This window comes from Trachypithecus francoisi, unplaced genomic scaffold (genome assembly GCF_009764315.1).
Source record: "Trachypithecus francoisi isolate TF-2019V2 unplaced genomic scaffold, Tfra_2.0 Lachesis_group5, whole genome shotgun sequence".
In the NCBI taxonomy this organism is placed as follows: Eukaryota; Metazoa; Chordata; class Mammalia; order Primates; family Cercopithecidae; genus Trachypithecus; species Trachypithecus francoisi.
In genome coordinates, this window is record NW_022681470.1 from 142688656 (window position 1) to 142710059 (window position 21404).

Here is a 21404-nt window from a genome sequence, read left to right on the forward strand (position 1 = left end):
ACCAGGAAAAAATAGTTGTGATATATACTCTTTGATGAGTTGTCTGAGCACATACTATGTAGGATTTCAATCCTTTTGAATTCACTGAGACTTGATTGATAGTCTATTTTGGCAAATGTTCCATATGAACTTAGTGTCTGAATTAACATACCAAATCTGGTGGTATAAGCATGGTAAACAGTGGCTTAACCATTATTTTTTAAATAGTTTTAGCATAAGTGAGTCAGGGCTGATGTAGCAATACCATGGCAGCTCTATGCTCTGCTGCCTTCATCATTCACCTTCACTTTGTGACACAAGAGAGCTGTTCTACTATCACACCCTTTTACCAACCAGTGAAAAGGGGAAAAAATAAGTTGAAAGGATGTCTGTTTCCCTTAGCATATGCCATTCTGTTCTTTGATCCATTGGCCTGAAAATAGTTGCATGGCACTGCCTAGCTGCAAGGGAAGCTGGAAAATGGCTTGTCTTCAGCTTAAATTTAGTAGTTCTAGACCCAAACAAAGAATAAGTAAATGGTGATCACAGGTAATAAGCAGTCTGCCATAGCCCCTAGGACAGCTTTCTCACTTGCTCAGAGACAAACTCTGGTTATACCCCAAAATGTTGAGGTTGATCTCACAAAATGTGTTTATAGGTTTGATGGATAGAGTTTACTCAAGGGATTCTTCCCAAATGCAGAAGTTCTGTTCCTAGTGACTATTTTTTTCGGAAATCTTTAAAGTGCTTAGCTACTCTTGCTTATAAAGATTGCATTCCCCCCTAACCAGGCACTCCAGTGCCATTAAGTGTCATGTGGAAACTGCTTAGCTTGCCTATCAGAGTACCAGTTCTGGGAAGCATGCCCTTCTCCTCTCTTCTCTTGGGTTGTGGCCAGTGTGTTGCTAAGGCCATTTTGGCCACTCCATTTCTGCCAGCCAAAGATGGGAAGAAAGTGCCATGTGGCCAACATTGCACAGAAGAGATGGAATCACCAATAGGCGGTCTTTCAGAGAAGGGAGTTCTTTAGCATATTATTTAGGCATGAGACTTGAGAACAGGACTGACTTTCTTAATGTTTTCAGTTTATGAAACCAAGAGGTGCAATGAAACAAGGGGGAACACTTTTCTGGAAGCTGGAAATAACACCATGGATATCAACTGTGCTGATGCTTTAAAAAGAACCCCAAGAGGTACTGTGTCTCTGATGAATTCTCTTGACTCCGAATTCTATGCATCATTGTTTTATTTCTAGGTGATTAAACCCCAGGTGGGAATTCACAAAGCTTTTCAGGTAGGGAGATTCTACATGGTGGAATAAAAAGATCTTCCTTGACCACTAACTAGGCATTTTGCAGAGAGAAGTCGGGTTGCCATATGGGGTGTGCACTTTGTGATATACACAAAAGTTTGCACAGGGATTCCTTGAAATGCCTCCTGAAAAGGGACTGGCTGGGTCGGGCACAGTGGCTCATGCCTGTAATCCCAGCACTTTGGGAGTGTGAGGCGGGCAGATCACAAGGTCAGGAGTTTGAGACCAGCCTGGCCAACATGGAGAAACCCCATCTGTACTAAAAATACAAAAATTAGCCAGGCGTGTTGGTGCGTGCCTGTAATCCCAGCTACTCAGGAGGATAAAGCAGGAGAATTGCTTGAACCCAGAAGGCGGAGGTTGCAGTGAGCCAAGATGGCGCCATTGCACTTCAGCTTGGGTGACAGAGTGAGATTCTGCCTCAAAAAAAAAAAAAAAGTGGGGGGACTGGCTGATGCATGCCGTTTCCATGTGATGGTCTGAAAAGGTAACACTCAATGGTGTCAGATTGCCTTGAACACTTCCTTGAGAAGAGTTTATGAACACCCTTTTCAAGAGAGCCACCCCGTCTCGTTCTTTACCACAGATTGGAAAACGAATGTTCTCTACAAGGTTCAGAGAGTAAATATGTTAGGCTTTCTGTTCCAGATGACCTTTGTCGTAACTACTCAACTCTGCTATCAGAGTGTGAAAGCAGCCATTGATGATGTGTCAGTGAAGGAGTGTGGCTGTGTGTCAATAAAACTTTATTTACAAAAGCAGGCGGCAGGCTGGGTTTTACCCTCACAGCATAGTGTTTCACCCCTGCTTTATCTCATCTCCTGAAGTCTCTGTAAAACTTCTGCACGACGTACTTTTTTCTAATTTATTTATTTGTTGGTGGCCCATCTCTCTCACTATGACATCAGCTCTCTGATGGCAGGGGTTTTGTCTGTTTTGTTCACTGCTGTATAATCATTCCTAGAATGTCTGGCACACAGAAAAGGATAAAAAAATATTTCCCTGAAAGATAAATGAATGAATGCATATAAACTATTTCAAAGAGAAAAACCTGGTTACCTTAAAAATGAAATATCTGCTGCATTTCCTCCAAAACATTCCTGGTTACTCGTCAATCTTCACTCCTTACTATAGCTGTAGAGTAGGGGAAGGGAGGAAAGGGATCTAAAAATAAGTTGATTTTGTTGTTGTTGAGACTGAGTCTCACTCTGTTGCCCAGGCTGGAGTGCAGTGACGTAATCTCGGCTCACTGCAGCCTCTGCCTCCCGAGTTCAAGCAATTCTCCTGCCTCAGCCTCCCAAGTAGCTGGGATTATAGGCACCTGCCACCACGCCCAGCTAATTTTTGTATTTATAGTAGAGACGGGGTTTCACTGTGTTGGCCAAGGTGGTCTCAAACTCCTGACCTCAGGTGATCCACCCACCTTGGCCTCCCAAAGTGCTGGAATTACAGGCGTGAGCCACCATGCCCAGCTGAGTTGATTTTTTTTAATGGAGCAAATAGGAATACCGATGATAAGTAGCTTTGATCAAAAATGGGATGGTAGCACGTGGACAACTGCAATTTGGGAAACATCCCATCAGATGGGCATCCTGTGTGCATTGAACCTCCATGATTTTTTTTTTGGAGTCAGAGTCTCACTCTGTCATCCAGACTGGAGTGCAGTAGCACCATCTTAGCTCACTGCAACCTCTGCCTCCTGGGTTCCAGCGATTTTTCTGCCTCAGCCTCCCGAGTAACTGGGATTACAAGTGCCCATCACCACACCTGGCTAATGTTTGTATTTTTAGTACAGACAGGATTTTGCCATGTTGGCCACGATGGTCTTGAAATCCTGACCTCAGATGACCCACCTGCCTCAGCCTCCCAAAGTGCTGGGATTATAGGTGTGAGCCACCGTGCCCGGCCTGAAGCTCTATACATTAAACTGTGGCTTCATGAAAAGGGGAGGGGGAAAAGGAAGACAGGGAGAGGAAGGGTGATAAGACAAGAGAGAGAGAGAAAAGAAGTGAATTAATTAAATACAGTGGGTCATTCTGCATACCTTTCCACTAAATTAGGTACCCCAGAGTGAGCTTGAGGTGAAGGCTGAGAGAGTGTGATTTTCTTAGACTGCCTGAGTTCCACGTGCCCTTCTGAGGACAAGCATCTTGCCTCACAACTCTGGTTATAATGCTCCAGGGCTCGTATATATTTTTAGGACCCTGATGAGCATATTTTGCACATATACCGCTTATAATAGGTGAGGCATTATAATACATATTACGTAAACAAAAATGCTGCCCCCCCAAGCGACACACAGTGTATTGAATGGCATTTAACGGATTTCCAAGAACAGTTTTAGCCATTCCTTGCTTGCCTTATGACCCTCATGTTAGACACCACTGTACTTTCTCTCCAAACTATGGGTGGCCACTAACGGTATTTCTTTTCCATTTTTCTCAGAGAGCACTGCAGTTGCCCTGATCATGTTCCGATCTCTTGGGGATATTCTGAATGCATCCTTTTTTAGTAAAAGAAAAGGGATGCAGGAAGTAAAACTGAACTCTCATGTTGTGAGTGGCACCATCGGTTTGAAGGAAAAAGTTTCCCTGTCTGAACCTGTGTTCCTGACTTTTCACCATAATCAGGTGAGAAACACCCAGGGCTGGGTCTTCATGCAGTACCTTAAAGGGTGAGCAGGTGCAGTCAGCTTCCCAAGTAGGAAACAGAAATCAGAAGGAAGAGAACACACAAGACACGCAGAGGCATCTTCAATGCGATTTCGCCTCACCATGGTGAGGATGGCTATTATCAAAAACTTAACATATCAGTATGTGGCAAAAATAAATAAATAAAGAAAGAAAGAAAGAAAGAGGAACCCTTATGGATACGCTGTTGAAAATGTAATTTGGTACAGTCATTACGGAAAACAGTACAGAGGCTTCTCAAAAAGTTATAAACAGAATTATCGTCTGTTCCAGCAATTCCACTTCTGGGTATGTGGCCAAAAGAATTGAAATCAGGACCTCAAAGAGATAACTGCACTCCTGTGTTTATTGCAGTATTATTCACACTAGCCGAGATATGGAAACAGCCTATGTATCTGTCAACGGATGAATGAAGTTTTTTTTTTTTTTTTTTTTTTTTTTTTTGAGACAGAGTCTCACTCTGTCGGCCAGGCTGGAGTGCAGTGGTGCCATCTCGGCTCATTGCAACCTCCATCTCCCTGGCTGAAATGATTCTCCTGCCTCAGCCTCCCGAGTAGCTGGGATCACAGGAGTGTGCCACTATGCCCAGCTAATTTTTATATTTTTAGTAGAGACGGTTTCATCATGTTGGCCAAGCTGGTCACGAACTCCTGACCTCAGGTAATCCGTCTGCCTCAGCCTCCCAAAGTGCTGGGATTACAGGTGTGAGACACCGTGCCTGGCCAATAGCTTTTTTTTTTTTTTTAACAGACAGAGTCTCGCTGTCACTCCAGGCTGAAGTGCAATGGCGCGATCTCTGCTCACTGCAACTTCTGCCTCCTGAGTTCAAATGATTCTCCTGCCTCAACCTCCAGAATAGCTGGGATTACAGACACCTGCCATCATGCCTGGCTAATTTTCGTATTTTTAGTAGAGACGGGGTTTCACCATGTTGGCCAGGCTGGTCTCAAACTCCTAACCTCAGGTGATCTGCCCGCCTCAGCCTCCCAAAGTGCTGGGATTACAGGCGTGAGCCACCATGCCCAGCCTAATGTACCACACTCAATGTAACTATACTTAATGATAATAACGTATTGTATACTTGAGATCTGCTGAGAGAGTGCATCACAAATGTATTCACCACACACACAGACATACGCACACACAAATATGTGAGGTGTTGGATGTGTTAGCTTCATTGTGGTAATCATTTAAAAATGTATACATCTATCAGAATGTATAAACATAGTTTTTTTTTTGTTTTTTTTTTTGTCAATCACACTTCAATAAAGCTTGGGAACAAATGAAATGTTGGGGCATCCAGAAATTGCCACAGTGAGATGCCATTCTCACATTGAAGCCAAAAGGCAATGGAGGATAAGCTTTATTGAGCTCAGTGGAAGCAGGAGGCAGGAATGAGGGATCACTCTGCAGAAGATGGAGATGGTTTAAAGTAGAAAGGGCACAGGGAAGAAATACTTTATTCCTCTCTCTTCTGTCACCCAAAGAGTCTCACCAGTGCCTCTCTTTGTTTCTATAAATAGCAAGGAAGCTGGCGAAGCCATTCAGAGGGTCAACCCCAGGGTTCTAAGCTGACCAGAGAAGGGCAGAATAGATGGAGAATAAACCCACTGCAGGCGTGGTGATATGAAACTCTTCCCCTACAAGTGTATTTCCAGTCCAGTTTCCAACACTGCATAGTGATTAACCTATAAAGTTGAAATAATAAGCTGGGCACGTTGGCTCATGCCTGTAATCCCAGCACTTTGGGAGGCTGAGGTGGGCGGATCACTTGAGGCCAGGAGTTCAAGACCAGCCTGGCCAACATGGCGAAACCCCATCTCTACTAAAAATATACAAAAATTAGCCGGGCATGGTGGTGTGCACCAGTAGTCCCAGCTACTTGGGAGGCCAAGGCAGGATAATCGCTAGAACTTGGGAGGCGGAGGTTGCAGTGAGCTGAGATCGCACCACTGCACTCCAGCCTAGGCAACAGAGCAAGACTCTGTCTCAAAATAAAATAAAATAAAAAATAAAACCAGGAAGAGACCCACTTTCATACTCTTCTCTTTCCAGCCTGGTGACGAGAGAACAAAACATATCTGTGTCTACTGGGAGGGATTGGAGGGAGGCAGCTGGTCCACTGAGGGCTGCTCTCGTGTGTGCAGCAACGGTTCTTACACCAAATGCAAGTGCTTCCATCTGTCCAGCTTTGCCGTCCTCATGGCTCTTGCCCCCAAGGTACCAAGGTTAATTCCTGTGAAAATGTGTATGTCCCGGAAGCTGTGAGTCATCCTCTGCATTTCTTACAAAAAGATTCTAAAGGCCAGGCGCAGTGTCTCACACCTGTAATCTCAGCACTTTGGGAGGCCAAGCCGGGTGGATCATTTGAGGTCAGGAGTTCAAGACCAGCCTGGTCAACATGATGAAAACCCGTCTCTACTAAAAATACAAAATTAGCTGGGCATGGTGACACACACCTGTAATCCCAGCTACTTAGGAGGCTGAGGGAGAAGAACTGAGTGAACCCAGGAAGTGGAGGTTGCAGTGAGCCGAGATTGTGCCACCGTACTCCAGCCTTGGTGACACAGCAAGACTCCATGTTAAAAAAAGAAAGAAAGAAAAAAAAAAGAGATTCTAAGACAAGGAGTAGCTTACTTGAAAGCGGATTACAGGAAACACTAGTGGGGGATTGAGACAATGAGATGGAAGTAAGACAGATGTCAGTGCAGACAGCATTATCAAGCCAGTTACCACCATAGGTAACTGGACTTTATTCCCTCTGGGGGACTCTGGGAGTCATTCTGTCTGAGCCGCAAGGGAGCTGGGGTATTTATACACCAACTCTCATTAGTCGTTTGTTAAGAGCTGTGTCCAGCACTGGTCTAGTTGTTTTGGTTTTTAACATTCCTGTGTGATAAGTGTTATTACTGCCCTCATTTTGAAGATGAGAACACTAAATCTCAGAGAGGTAAAGTCAATTGTTTCAGGGACTGAACTAGGAAGCCCATCTGACACTGCCTCAGGGACATACCACCACTGGACACTATAATGGATTCCCCCTTTGGTGTTTGGTGTTTTGCAGGAGGACCCTGTGCTGACCGTAATCACCCAGGTGGGGCTGGCCATCTCTCTGCTGTGCCTCTTCCTGGCCATCCTCACCTTCCTCTTGTGCCGGCCCATCCAGAACACCAGCACCTCCCTCCACCTACAGTTCTCCCTCTGCCTCTTCCTGGCCCACCTCCTATTCCTGACGGGCATCAACAGAACTGAGCCTGAGGTAGGTCATTTACCCAAATTACCTCATGGTCATAATGAATCCAGCCATCTTGTCCCACAAGAAGATGGAGAGCAAGGCATTAGTCAGCAGTGATGGTGCAGAGAGGAAAAGTATGAGCTCCATTTCAGTTGTCCCCCTATACAAGGGCCATTTAGCAAAGTGATTGAGTGTCAGGCTGATGGTATTAAATAGGGTAACATTAGTGGTTGTTAGGATCACCTCCAGAATGTCACAGGCTTGCCACAGTGGGAGTTATTTTTTCCTTATATATCAGTAGAGGGTGAGCAAACAGGTCTGAAGAGTGTCTATCCTGCACCGTCAGGCTGAGGGAAGCTCTCATTTTTCCATACACAGCTCCCAAGGTCATCCTGGTGTTCTTCACATTTCAGCCAACCGGGAGGGCAAAAAGAACATGGCTGAGTCCCATGGTGGGAGGTTAATATGTGCCACACCAGGAAGTGGTGCATATCACTTCGCCTCACACTCTATTGGCTAGGATTCAGTCACATGATAACACATAACTGCAAGGTCAGTTGGGAAAACCTGACTAACATAACCTCCTAACTACCAAATCCAGCAGTCTCTCTACTTGGCATTTCTGGGTTTGTTTGTTTGTTTGTTTGTTTTTGAGATGGAGTCTTGCTCTGTCGCCCAGGCTAGATGTAGTGGCACGATCTAGACAGAAATAGTAGGATGTGTGTATATTACCTGATTGGATTTACTTGCTTCTTTGCATGCCGGCTAATCTTTGTTTGAATGCCATTCTTGGTGAATTTTAAATTATGAGCGCTGTATCTTTTTTTAAAAAATTCTTTAAACATTTTTAGGCTTTTGAGGGGACATAATTAAGTGACTTGGAAACAGTTTGATACATTCAAGTCTTGATTCTAAGATTGGATAGCGTGGTCACAGAATTCTCTTTCGTCTAGGGCTCATTTGGCCCCATTCATGATATAATACTCTCCTGATAATTTTACCTGAACTTTTGGGTGTTAAGAGAGTCTACTCTAACATATAGAGAGCCTGTTTACAGAAAATCTGCTCTAACATACAGGGAATCTGTATATTAAACTTCCCTAACACACAAAACTTCAGGTAAAATTGGGTAATAGGAACAAACCATTTGGATAATAGGAACAAACTATTTCCAGTCCTGTGTGAACTCAGAAGATGTTCTGCCTATTCCTTCTTAGGAGTCTTTTCCTAGTTTTGGTCAGTCTCCTTGCAAGCATTTGCTGATAAGTAACCAAACCCTCTGCCGGTCTCTCCCCTTCCCCGATTCCCATCCCCACTGTCCCTCCCTACCCCGTGGTATTTGGCCTCAAAAATTCTTTCCTTCCTTCCTTCCTTCCTTCCTTCCTTCCTTCCTTCCTTCCTTCCTTCCTTCCTCTTTCTTTCTCTCTCTCTCTCTCTTTCTTTCTCTTTCTTTCTTTCCTTCCTTCCTTCCTCCATCCCTCCCTCCTTCCCTCCCTCGCTCCCTCCCTCCCTCTCTCTCTCTTTCCTTCTTTCTCTCTCTCTCTCTCTCTCTTTCTTTCTTTCTTTCTTTTTTTCTGAGATAAAGTTTTGTTCTTATTGCCCAGGCTGGAGTGCAATGACACAGCCTCCGCTCACTGTAACCTCCACCTCCCGGGTTCAAGTGATTCTCCTGCCTTAGTCTCCCAAGTAGTTGGCATTACACATACCTGCCTCTATGTCCAGCTAATTCTGTGTGTGTGTGTTTTTAGTAGAAACAGGGTTTCGGCCGGGCGCGGTGGCTCAAGCCTGTAATCCCAGCACTTTGGGAGGCCGAGACGGGCGGATCACGAGGTCAGGAGATCGAGACCATCCTGGCTAACACGGTGAAACCCCGTCTCTACTAAAAAAATGCAAAAAAACTAGCCGGGCGAGGTGGCAGGCGCCTGTAGTCCCAGCTACTCGGGAGGCTGAGGCAGGAGAATGGCGTAAACCCGGGAGGCGGAGCTTGCAGTGAGCTGAGATCCGGCCACTGCACTCCAGCCTGGGCGACAGAGCGAGACTCCGTCTCAAAAAAAAAAAAAAAAGAAAGAAAGAAAAGAAACAGGGTTTCACCATGTTGGCCAGGCTGGTCTCGAACTCCTGACCTCAGGTGATCCACCTGCCTCGGCCTCCCAAAGTGCTGGGATTATGGGCGTGAGCCACTGTCCCCCACCGACAGGGAAGGTTTCTACTAAGGATCGTGAGGGAGAATCTATTCCATGCCTCTCCTCTAGATTCTGGTGTTTTTCTGGCAATCTTTGGCATTCTTCAGCTTGTAGAAGCATCATCTCTATCTCTGGCTTTGTCTTCATTCGATGTTTTTCTTGTGTATGTGTCTGTGTTTGATTCTCCCTTTTCTAGAAGGATATCAACCATGTTGGATTAGGAGCACACCCTGGTTTAGTATGACCTGCTCTTAAGTAATTATATCTGCAAGACCATTTTTCCAAATAAGCTCACATTCTGAGATATGGGGGGTTAGGACTTCAATATATGAATTTGAGGAGGGAAGACAAAATTCAACACTTAACAGTCCCTTTTTTTGTTTTTGAGACAGAGTCATGGTCTGTCACTCAGGCTGGAGTGCAATGGCGCAATCTCGACTCACTGCAACCTCTGCCTCCAGGCTTCAAGTGATTCTCCTGCCTCAGTACCCCGAGCAGCTGGAATTACAGGCACCCGCCACCGCATCTGGCTAATTTTTTAAATATTTTTAGTAGAGACGGGGTTTCACCATGAGCAACAAGAGCGAAACTCTTGTTTCACTCTGACCTCATGTGATCCGCCCGACTCGGCCTCCCAAAGTGCTGGGATTACAGGCGTGAGCCACTGCACCCAGCCGTCTCCTCATACTTTGCACTTTATTTCCTCAGTTCAGCAAGACTGCTGGACTTTTGGGGCATTACTTCTCCCTGAAGAATGACCCATAGACTCTCTTCAGGTAGTGAGTAGGCGACCTGAGAACGTTAACTCATTTTTTCCTCCTTTTTTTTTTGAGATGGAGTTTCGCTCTTATTGTCCAGGCTGGGGCACAATGGCGCAATCTCGGCTTACTGCAACCTCTGCCTCCTGGGTTCAAGCTATTCGCCTGCCTCAGCCTCCAGAATAACTGGGATTATAGGCATGAGCCACCATACCCAACTAATTTTGTATTTTTAGTAGAGATGGGGTTTCTCCATGTTGGTCAGACTGGTCTCGAACTCCTGACCTCAGGTGATCTGCCCATCTGGGCCTCCCAAAGTGCTGGGATTATAAGCATGAGCCACTGTGCTCGGCCTTTCCCTCCTTTTAGAGATCACGGTAAACATAAGTACTCAATGCCTATTCTCCAATATCTGTAATTCATAATGTCACACATGTCATTTGGCATTTAGTTTTTTAATATGGGAGGGTAAATCCCATGCTCATTATGTTATCACGATTAGAAATGGAAACCTTATTCCACACATGGAATGGAAAATTTTGTGTCTGTGAACACATCTGGAGAATTATGAGAAATCATGAAGCATGACTTCTATAAAAGTATATTTATTTGCTCTGGCTGCCATAACAAGGTACCACAAACAGGGTGATTTAAACAACAGAAATTAATTTTCTCATAATTCTGGAGGCTCATGGTCTGAGATCAAGATGTCAGCAGGACTGGCTTTTTTTGAGGCCCTTTTCCTTGGCTTGTTGATGGCGGTCTTCTCCCTGTGTTCTCACTTGGTCATCCCTTTGCGTGTGTCTGCATTCTAATCTCCTATTTTTTAATTTTTATTTATTATTATTTTTAAGATGGAGTTTCGCTCTTGTTGCCCGGGCTATGGCGCAATCTCATCTCACTGCAATATCCGCCTCCCGGGTTCAAGCGATTCTCCTGCTTCAGCCTCCCTAGTAGCTTGGATTACAGGCATGTGCCACCACGCCCAGCTAATTTTTGTATTTTTAGTAGAGACGGGGTTTCTCCGTGTTGGTCAGGCTGGTCTTGAACTCCCAACCTCAAGTGATCCATCCTCCTCTATGTACATTGAAAAATAGGAGATTTTTAGATGTACATAACTCGTATTGGATTAGGGCCCACATATCTGAACTTATTTTAACTTAATGACCTCTTGGAGAGCCCTGTCTCCAAGTACACTCACCTTCTGTGACACTGGGGATTAGAACATCAGCACATGATTTTTTTCTTTCTTTCTTTCTTTTTTTTTTTTTTGAGATGGAATCTCGCTCTTTTCACGCAGGCTGGAGTGCAATGGCGCAATCTCAGCTCACTGCAACCTCCGCCTCCTCCCAGGTTCAAGCGATTGTCCTGCTTCACCCTCCCGAGTAGCTGGGATTACAGGCATGCACCACGACACCTGGCTAATTTTTGTATTTTTAGTAGAGATGAGGTTTCACCATGTTGGCCAGGCTGGTCTCAAACTCCTGACCTCAGGTGATCCACCCACCTCGGCCTCCCAAAATGCTGGGGATTACAGGCGTGAGCCACCGCACCTAGCCAATAGATGTGTTTTTAAGAGTTTCCACTATGGACATTTGGAGCTCAATTCCACCGAGGAGCCCCAGGGGGCAGTGTAAAGAACATGTCTTAGATATTAGTGGATTCTACCAATTTTTGTTTATTATACATTTGGGGGCTGTTCCCACGACATGTATTCCTTGGGTTTCTACCCTGCTCTATGCATGATGTAAACAGATTTCAGTAACTAGCAGAAGTCCTCAGAAAAGGTTTAGCCCACAGGCAAAATGTTATAGGTGCTCAAATAGAAATTCCAGGAAATGCTACGTGCTGAGCATATAATCAGGTACAGACCACATCTGCTGCACACCCCTGACTCTTCTGTTCCCTTCAGGTGCTGTGCTCCGTCATTGCAGGGCTGCTGCACTTACTCTACCTGGCTTGCTTCACCTGGATGCTCCTGGAAGGGCTGCACCTCTTCCTTACCGTCAGGAACCTCAGGGTGGCCAACTACACCAGCATGGGCAGATTCAAGAAGAAGATCATGTACCCTGTAGGCTACGGGGTCCCAGCTGTGATTACTGCTGTGTCTGCAACAGTTGGACCCCAGAATTATGGAACGTTTACTCAGTAAGCATAATGCGTGTCTTTATGATGGTGGTAGCAATGGCCATGGTTCCTGCGTGTCTTAAAATCAAAATGTTTTCTTAGTCCATCTTTTCTTTTTTTTTTTTTTGAGATGGAGTTTTGCTCTGGTTGCCCAGGCTGGAGTGCAATGGTGAGGTCTTGGCTCACTGCAACCTCCATCTGCCGGATTCAAGTTATTCTCCTGCCTCAGCTTCCCAAGTAGCTGGGACTACAGGCGCCTGCCACCATGCCTGGCTTATTTTTGTATTTTTAGTGGAGACAGGGTTTCACCATGTTGGCTAGGCTGGTCTCGAACTCTTGACCTCAGGCGATCCACATGCCTCGGCCTCCCAAGGTGCTGGGATTATAGGCATGAACCTTCGCACTCAGCCCTTAGTCCATCTTTTAATTGCCAATTATACTTCAAACCAGTCCTTCCTGGCCGGGCGCGGTGGCTCAAGCCTGTAATCCCAGCACTTTGGGAGGCCGAGACGGGCGGATCACGAAGTCAGGAGATCGAGACCATCTGGCTAACATGGTGAAACCCCGTCTCTACTAAAAAAAAATACAAAAAACTAGCCGGGCGAGGTGGCAGGCGCCTGTAGTCCCAGCCACTCGGGAGGCTGAGGCAGGAGAATGGTGTAAACCCAGGAGGCGGAGCTTGCAGTGAGCTGAGGTCCGGCCACTGCACTCCAGCCTGGGCGACAGAGCGAGACTCCGTCTCAAAAAAAAAAAAAAAAAAAAAAAAAAAAAAAAAAACCAGTCCTTCCTTAAGCCTGAATTCTGTTTTCTCTTGAAAATCCCTAGAGCAGTGGTTCTCAGCATCTTTGAGGTTGGATCCTTTTGAGAATTTTGTTGAAAGTCAAAGCCCCTTTCCTCAGACAAATGTACATATAAACAAAATTTTGAATACAACTTCAGTTAATTCCGAGACAGGAACAGCAGATTCCGGCCAGGCACAGTGAGTCACACCTGTAATTCCAGCACTTTGGGAGGCCGAGGTGGGCGGATCACCTGAGGTCAGGAGTTCAAGACCAGCCTGGCCAACATGGTGAAACCGCGACTCTACTAAAAACACAAAAAATTAGCTGGGCGTGGTGGTGGATGCCTGTAATCCCAGCTACTCAGGAGGCTAAGGCAGGAGAATCGCTTGAACCCAGGAGGCCGAGGTTGCAGTGAGCAGAGATTGCACCATGGCACTCCAGCCTGGACAACAAGAGCAACACTTCGTGTCAAAAGGAAAAAAAAAGCAAATTCAGAGCCCCACATTAAGCACCCATGAGCTACATGTTCTCCTGGATTCTGAAAGAGTAGGTGGAATGGGCTGAGATGAATCTCCAAGATGTAAAGAATAACACCAATATTAAAAGTATCAAAGCCCTGTGGTGCATCAAAAATGGTGCTTCCTCTGTGCAGCAGCTCATGCCATTCTCACCATGACCCTATGATGTCAGCAGTTTATTTTCTTATGCACAGGACACCTGGGCTTGAGTGCATTTCATAAACTTTTCCAAGGTCAGAGCTGCAAGGTGAGTAAGTCAGAATTTTCAAGGCAATACTCTGAATAGCCATGTTTTAGTGCCTCACTAAAGAAGCTTGCAAAACTCAACACACAACACTTAGTTGAAGTAGTTAATATTTTGTTAACGGTGCTTGGGTTAGGAAGTAGGTTGTGCATACACTAAAACATCATGTATGTTGTTTTATCATGTATGTTGTCCTTCTTTTTTTTTTTTTTTTTTGCAATGGAGTCTTGCTCACCTGCCCAGGCTGGAGTGCAGTGGCGTGATCTCGGCTCACTGCAGCCACCATCTCCCGGGTTCAAACAATTTTCCCGTCTCAGCCTCCTGAGTAGCTGGGATTACAGGCACCCGCTATCATGCCCGGCTAATTTTTGTATTTTTTAGTGGAGACTGGGTTTCACCATGTTGGCCAGGCTGGTCTTGAACTCCAGACCTCAAGTGATCTGCCTGCCTTGGCCTCCCGATGTTGTCCCTCTTAAAGTCAAAGAGATGCTTTGTTTCCAGCTTGAACTCTATATCCTGCCACAATGGTGGAGATAGAATGGTAGAGGAGTTGAGCAACATTTTCATGTTTTTTTTTGTTTTTTTTTACAATTTTAGGTACTCCCTTCTGATTTTTTTCTATTATGGGAGATGGAAATTTGATGTGTGTGTGTTTTTTTAAATTATACTTTAAGTTCTAGGGTACATGTGCATAACGTGCAGGTTTGTTACATATGTATACATGTGCCATGTTGGTATGCTGCACCCATTAACTCGCTAATTGCATTAGGTATATCTCCTAGTGCTATCCCTCCCCCCTCCCCCCTCCCCACAATAGGCCCCGGTGTGTGATGTTCCTCACCCTATGTCCAAGTGATCTAATTGTCCAATTCGCACTTATGAGTGAGAACATGCGGTGTTTGGTTTTCTGTCCTTGCAATAGTTTGCTCAGAATGATGGTTGCCATCTTCATCCATGTCCTTACAAAGGACATTAACTCATTCTTTTTTATGGCTGCATAGTATTCCATGGTGTATATGTGCCACATTTCCTTAATCCAGTCTATCATTGATGGACATTTGGGTTGCCATTGTGGAAGACAGTGTGGCGATTCATCAAGGATCTAGAACTAGAAATACCATTTGACCCAGCCATCCCATTACTGGTTATACACCCAAAGGATTATAAATCATGCTGCTGTAGAAACACATGCACACATATGTTTATTGCGGCACTATTCACTATAGCAAAGACTTGGAACCAACATTTTCAATAAAAGACCAGATAGTAAATATGTTTGGCTTTGCTGGCCACAGGGTCTCTGAGGTGACTACTCAATGTTGCCCATGTAGTGTGAAAGCAGCATTGACAATACATAGCTGAATGAGTATGATTGTCTTTTTTTTTTTTGAGACAGAGTCTTGCTCTGTTGCCCGGGCTGGAGTGCAGTAGCCGGATCTCAGCTCACTGCAAGCTCCGCCTCCCGGGTTTACGCCATTCTCCTGCCTCAGCCTCCCGAGTACCTGGGACTACAGGCGCCCGCCACCTCACCCGGCTAGTTTTTTGTATTTTTTAGTAGAGACGGGGTTTCACCGTGTTAGCCAGGATGGTCTCGATCTCCTGACCTCGTGATCCACCGGTCTCGGCCTCCCAAAGTGCTGGGATTATAGGCTTGAGCCACCGTGCCTAGCCTATTGTCTTTCAATAAAACTTATGAAAGCAAGTAGCGGGCTGGATCTGACCCATGGGCCATAGTTGTCAACCCTTTGGATAGAACTTAAGTTTGGAATCTTGTCTGCCTACTAAATGTTGGAGATTCAGGCTCTCAGCTTCCCTTTAAAAATAAGGTATGCTACCTTTGCCATCATAAGCCAAGAAAGAATATGCATTATTTGGACAACAGAGTACCTGATGCATGGAATATGCTTAATTAGAGTTAGTTTTTATAGCTGTAGTTAAGTTATTGTTTTTACTCTCTCATTATAGCAATCATTATCAAGTTGCTAACTACATTTATTACCATTAACTCATTGCTAGGAACTGTAGTCAAAACTTTAAGCACATTATCTTCTTTAATCTTTCCTACAAGTTCTATATGAAGACAGTGACAAAATTCTGATGAAAAAAAATCAAAGGATATCCAAATAGAGAGATATTCTATGTTCATGGATAAGAAGATTCAATGTTGTCAAGATGGCAGTTCTTCCCAACTTGATCTATAGATCCAACACATTCCAAATCAGAATCCCAGAAAATTATTTTGTGGATATTGACAAATTGATTCTGAAGTTTAGATAAAGGAGGCAAAAAACCTAGAATGACCAACACTGTTTAGAAGGAGAACAACGAAGACAGAGAACTGACATTCCCTGACTTCAAGCCTCAGTAGAGAGCTACAGTCATCATTTAATCTTTCCAGTACTTTGATCAGCTCTATTATACACTTGAAAAAACTCAGCCTCAGAGCATGCATCTGCGTCAAATGAGAACTCACATCTGACTCCATCTAAAATCCAGGATTCTGAGCGAAGCAACTCCTGGCTCTGTTCAGATCTTGCACCAGGAGCCTGCATTCAAGCTCTCTGCCTTCTCCCAGGGAGGAGGCAGCTAATGCTTCTCTCTCTTTCTCAACAGCTGTTGGCTCAAGCCTGATAAAGGATTCATCTGGAGCTTCACGGGGCCAGTGGCAGTCATTATCTTGGTAGGTGATAATTACTTATGGGTGTGCCCGCCTTGGGTTGACCAAGCATATAAAATGTTTTTCTTATCTAAGGGGAAATGAGATGAAGATAAGAAATACAGCCTAATGTGATCAATCCCTCTTCCCGAAAGTACTGTCTTCACTTTTCTTTCCTTGGATTCCTCCTGGCTCACTTGCTGCTTTGATGTAATAATATCACCTCTCCTGGGACTTCTTTTTCAAAATGCTGTCATTCATTCATTCAACAAATACTTAACGGTTGGCCACTCTACACAGGGCGACATGGTTTCCTGTTTGCCAGAAACTTTCTGATGACACCCGTACCCTGGTAGAGACATTAATAGCACCCTTCCACTTTCAAAGTGTCCTGGTTTGAATGATAAGTTGTATCGTCAGCGAAGCAAGCACCAAATGCTGCAGGGTATATGCTGTGTGTTGCACGTCATAGACCAGAACCTATGTGTGTACCATCTTTATAAAACCTGTGTCTTTTGGGAAAAGATTCCTAGGTCCCCCTGAAATTAGACTGTATAAAATGGCTCCAAAAGAAAATTCCAAGTCACTTTTCTTCATGCGGTTCCCACAGATAAACCTCGTGTTCTACTTCCAAATTCTGTGGATTTTGAAAAGCAAACTTTCCTCCCTCAATAAAGAAGTTTCCACCATTCAGGACACCAGGTAAGAGGGCACCAGAATCAGTGGTACCCACACGTTATTCCTACATGATCACTCTTTCGGGTGATCACAGAAATATGATATAAATTACCCTGGTGTACAATAAAGGGTATGTGAAGGACCATTTATAGAAGAAATAGAAACTCTAATTTTCAGGTAACTTCATTTCCATATTCAATAAATATTCATGCTGAGTGTGGTGACTCACACTTGTAATCCCAGCACTTAGGGAGGCTGAGGTGACAGGACTGTTTGAGTCGAGCTGCCCAAGACCAGCCGGGCAACATATTGAGACCCCTGTCTCTACAACAAATTTACAAAATTGGCTGTGCAGCTAATTTTGGTGGGTGTCTGCAGTCCCAGCTATTTGGGAGGCTGCAAAAGGAGGATCACTTGAGCCGGGGAGGTTGAGGCTGCAGTGAGCTATGATCACGTCACTGGACTCCATCCTGGGCAACAGAGCAAGACTGTCTCAAAAAAAAAAAAAAAAAGAAAAGGAAACATTCACCAAGTGCCTACTTTGTATGATATACTCTTCCAAGAGTATCAACATCCTCCTCCCACTCCACCAAGAGCCCATATACCTCTGGACTCTGTTTTCTTTCTTTCTTTCCTTCTTTCTTTTTCTTTCTTTCTTTCTTTCTTTCTTTCTTTCTTTCTTTTTCTTTTCTTTTCTTTCCTTCTTTCTTTCTTTCTCTCTCTCTCTCTTCTTCTTTCTTTCTTTTCTTTTTTTTTTTTTTTGAGACTGAGTGTCACTCTGTCACCTAGGCTGGAGTCCAGTGGCACGATCTCGGTTCACTGCAACCTCCATCTCCCGGGTTCAAGGAATTCTCCTGGGTTCAAGCAATTCTCCTGTCTCAGCCTCCTGAGTAGCTGGGACTACAGGTGCACACCACCACGCCCGGCTAATTTTTGTATTTTTAGTAGAGACAGGGTGTCACCATGTTGGTCAGGCTGGTCTCGAACTCCTGACCTCAGACGATCCACCCGCCTCAGCCTCCCAAAGTGCTGAGATTACAGGCATGAGCCACCACACCTGACCTGGACTCCATTTCTTTGGTTGTAGAAAGCCAATTCTCATGGGTACCAATCTACGCTATTAAAAATAATGATGACAAAAACTAATGTTCAATAGAATCTTGATAGATGCTGGACATTTATCAATATTAGTTCATGGCATGCTAATACTTTCAACCCATGGGGTGAATGCTACTAATACTCTCATTGATAATATGAGCCCACAGCTCACCTTACCCAAGGGTGGGTAAGGATCTTGCATTGGTGAGTCATGTGTATGAAAATTAAAAGGACTATCTGTCTAATTTCAAGCCCTGTCTCTAGTCTCCTCTACTTATCAAACCAGTCTGACATTTCTTAGCCTTGGTTTCCTCAATTTTTGAGGGTCAAAGTGCCACCCTTCTTGGTGGTTCCCCATCCCCCTATTTCTCAATTCCTTACCCTCTAAGGGCTCACTTCTTCCTTAGAACTGCAAGCAGCAAGCTCCATGTCTGACCTCATCCCCAGCAGCCACGCCCTGTTGCCAACCTCTTCCTCTTGCTGGTGAATAGACAGTTATCCTGTTGTGCTACACTAGGTTAATGTCATACTTTGGGGTAGAGATTAACTATCTCGTCTATTTCCTAAGTAGTAAATCCAAGGTTAACACTGACATGGTGGAAACATCGTGCTCTTTCAATAGGAAGGACTTGGATTCTAGAAATTTCAGACATCATGGCAGGAAGGGGAGGCTGGATAAGAGGAGTTGAGAGACTTGTTTCAGATCTGTTAGAAGCCCCCATCCACTTGAGTCCTTTTGCCTCCTAAGCTCCAGAATTAACCATAGCGCCATCGAATCCCATAACTGGCCAGGCACACGCCTGTAATCCCAGCACTTTGGGAAGCTGAGGCGGGTGGACCATAAGGTCAAGAGATCGAGACCATCGTGGCCAACATGGCAAAACCCTGTCTTTACTAAAAATACAAAAATTAGCTGGGCGTGGTGGCGGGCACCTGTAGTTCCAGCTACTCAGGAGGCTGAGGCAGGAGAATCGCTTGAACCTGGGAGGCGGAGGTTGCAGTGAGCCGAGATTGCACCACTGCTCTCCAGCTTGAGCAACAGAGCAAGACTCCATTTCAAAAAGAAACAAAAATCGCGTATTTATGACTCCCTTTGCCTGCACCTTGGCTCTGTCCTCTTCTCCCTGCAGACTGACTTCCCACAGCTAATGAACAGGGCAGAGCCACCCAAAGGGATCTCACAGATTCATTCTCCAAGCCTCTTACTTCAAATGCTTAAGACAGAAAATCTGGTTGGCTGAGGGGAAAATGGATTGATTGACTCCTTATGGGTCAGGTGTCTACTCTGGGGCAACTGGCTATGGTCAGTGGGGATGAAGCCATATGGCACCCTTTAGGTCAAAGAGAAAGTTGTCATGGGAGAATCCTGATATACCAGTGATTATGTTATCTCCTAAATGTAGACATAGGTAGATTTTCTGTCATTTCTATAAGTATATCTCTTTCTGTAAGCATAAATGGAAGGAGGACTGGATATAAGAAAAATCACCAAGCTAGATTGCAGTTGTGGAAAACCTAGGAACCAAATCAGGAGCAGGAAGGACTGATTAGCAAGTTTATCACAAACCATAATATGTATTGAGCAAGTTTATCACAAACCATAATATGTATTGAGTATTACAATCTAGGCATTGTTCTAAGGACTGGAGATAAAGCAGTGAGTAAAACAGACCAAAATCCCTGCCCTCATAGTGTTTATATTCCCAGTGGGTAACGCAAAAAGTAAAAAGTGAAGTCTCATACACACACACACACACACACACTCACACACACTCATTAGCTCTCCCAGCCAGCTGCCATCAACAATCCCACTCCATTATATGAAACACAATATTTTTTGTGTGAAGAAATCCAACATTATGTTATGTTCTAAAGTCAGGAATTCACCATTATTCAAATTTTTAAATACAGATTTCTAGAAGGCATTTTCCCATAAATCTTCCAAAAAGTCTAGGCAGAAGACATGCAGATAAATCAAATTATTTTCAACGGTGGGGAAAAAGCACTATTCTCAGTGATTTGCTATGATTGAAACCATGGGTTCCACTTCATGCTCAAGCTGTGTGACCTTGTTGTGTATGTCACTTAACTGCATGAAGCTGTTGTGAGGTTTAAATAAGGGAAAGCATTTAGTTAGCACTAATGTTAACTACACTTGTGGTGAATACCTGGTAAACCGTAGTTATTATTACTTTTATTCCCTGCAGAGGCATGACATTTAAAGCCATTGCTCAGCTATTTATCCTGGGCTGTTCTTGGGGCCTTGGTCTTTTTATGGTTGAAGAAGTAGGGAAGACGATTGGATCAATCTTTGCATACTCATTCACCATCATCAACACTCTTCAGGGAGCATTGCTGTTTGTGGTACACTGTCTCCTTAATCGCCAGGTAAGGCTACTTATTTTGTCTGTCATCAGCCTAGTCCCAAAGTCTAATTGAATGGTTGTTCACATTCTCACTCTTCTCTGACCTTTTATAATTGTATTTTGGGGTCGTCTTGATTTGAGGATGAGGGTTTAGGTGTTGCTGGGGTATGCTATATCCTGTGGGTTTCATCTGTTTAGCATCATATCTCTGAAGAGCATGGATCAGTCAGGATAAGATGGATTATGCTGCAATAACAAATAGCTCCTTGCTTCCCACACTCAGTCTTAGCAACTTACAACAATAAATGTTTATTTCTTGCTTGTGCTACATAAGTACATTGTCTTTCCTCTGGGGTGCAGGCTGAAGGTGTGACCTCTTTAGAACATTGATGGTTTCATGGCACAGGAAAAGGAGATTGTGGGAAAGCACAGCTTAGCTCTCTTAAAGCTTCTACCTAGTAGTGATGCACCTCTGTTCTGCTCTCATTTAATTGGTCAAAGCAAGTCACATGGCCATACCTCAGTTCACCAAGAAGGGGATGAATAATCCTCCTGTAGTGAGGGGCACTACAGGAAGTGATGCTGAAATATGTGGTACAATCTACCACAAACTCAAAGAGACTTCAAGTCTAATCCCAGTTCCTTCACTGAGTAGGTGGCTGTGTGACTCTGGGTAAACTTCCTATCCTTTCTGAGGATCACCTGTAGTTTTCTCATCTGCAAATGTGGTGATGCCTTCATTACAGGGTTGAATATTTAGATGAATCAGTGCAATCTC

The 21404-nt window shown here is 44.4% G+C and overlaps 1 protein-coding gene across 1 annotated transcript in view; it reads left to right on the forward strand.

Annotated features, from left to right (window-relative positions):
- Positions 1-21404, forward strand: part of LOC117073975 (putative adhesion G protein-coupled receptor E4P) — a 46595-nt gene that overhangs the window by 21597 nt on the left and 3594 nt on the right. The window contains exons 8-15 of the mRNA XM_033195159.1: positions 1065-1172; positions 3737-3921; positions 6037-6201; positions 7046-7240; positions 12070-12305; positions 16442-16508; positions 17095-17186; positions 20468-20648. Coding sequence (XP_033051050.1) covers positions 1065-1172; positions 3737-3921; positions 6037-6201; positions 7046-7240; positions 12070-12305; positions 16442-16508; positions 17095-17186; positions 20468-20648 — 1229 coding nt within the window. The remainder of the gene's footprint in view (positions 1-1064; positions 1173-3736; positions 3922-6036; positions 6202-7045; positions 7241-12069; positions 12306-16441; positions 16509-17094; positions 17187-20467; positions 20649-21404) is intronic.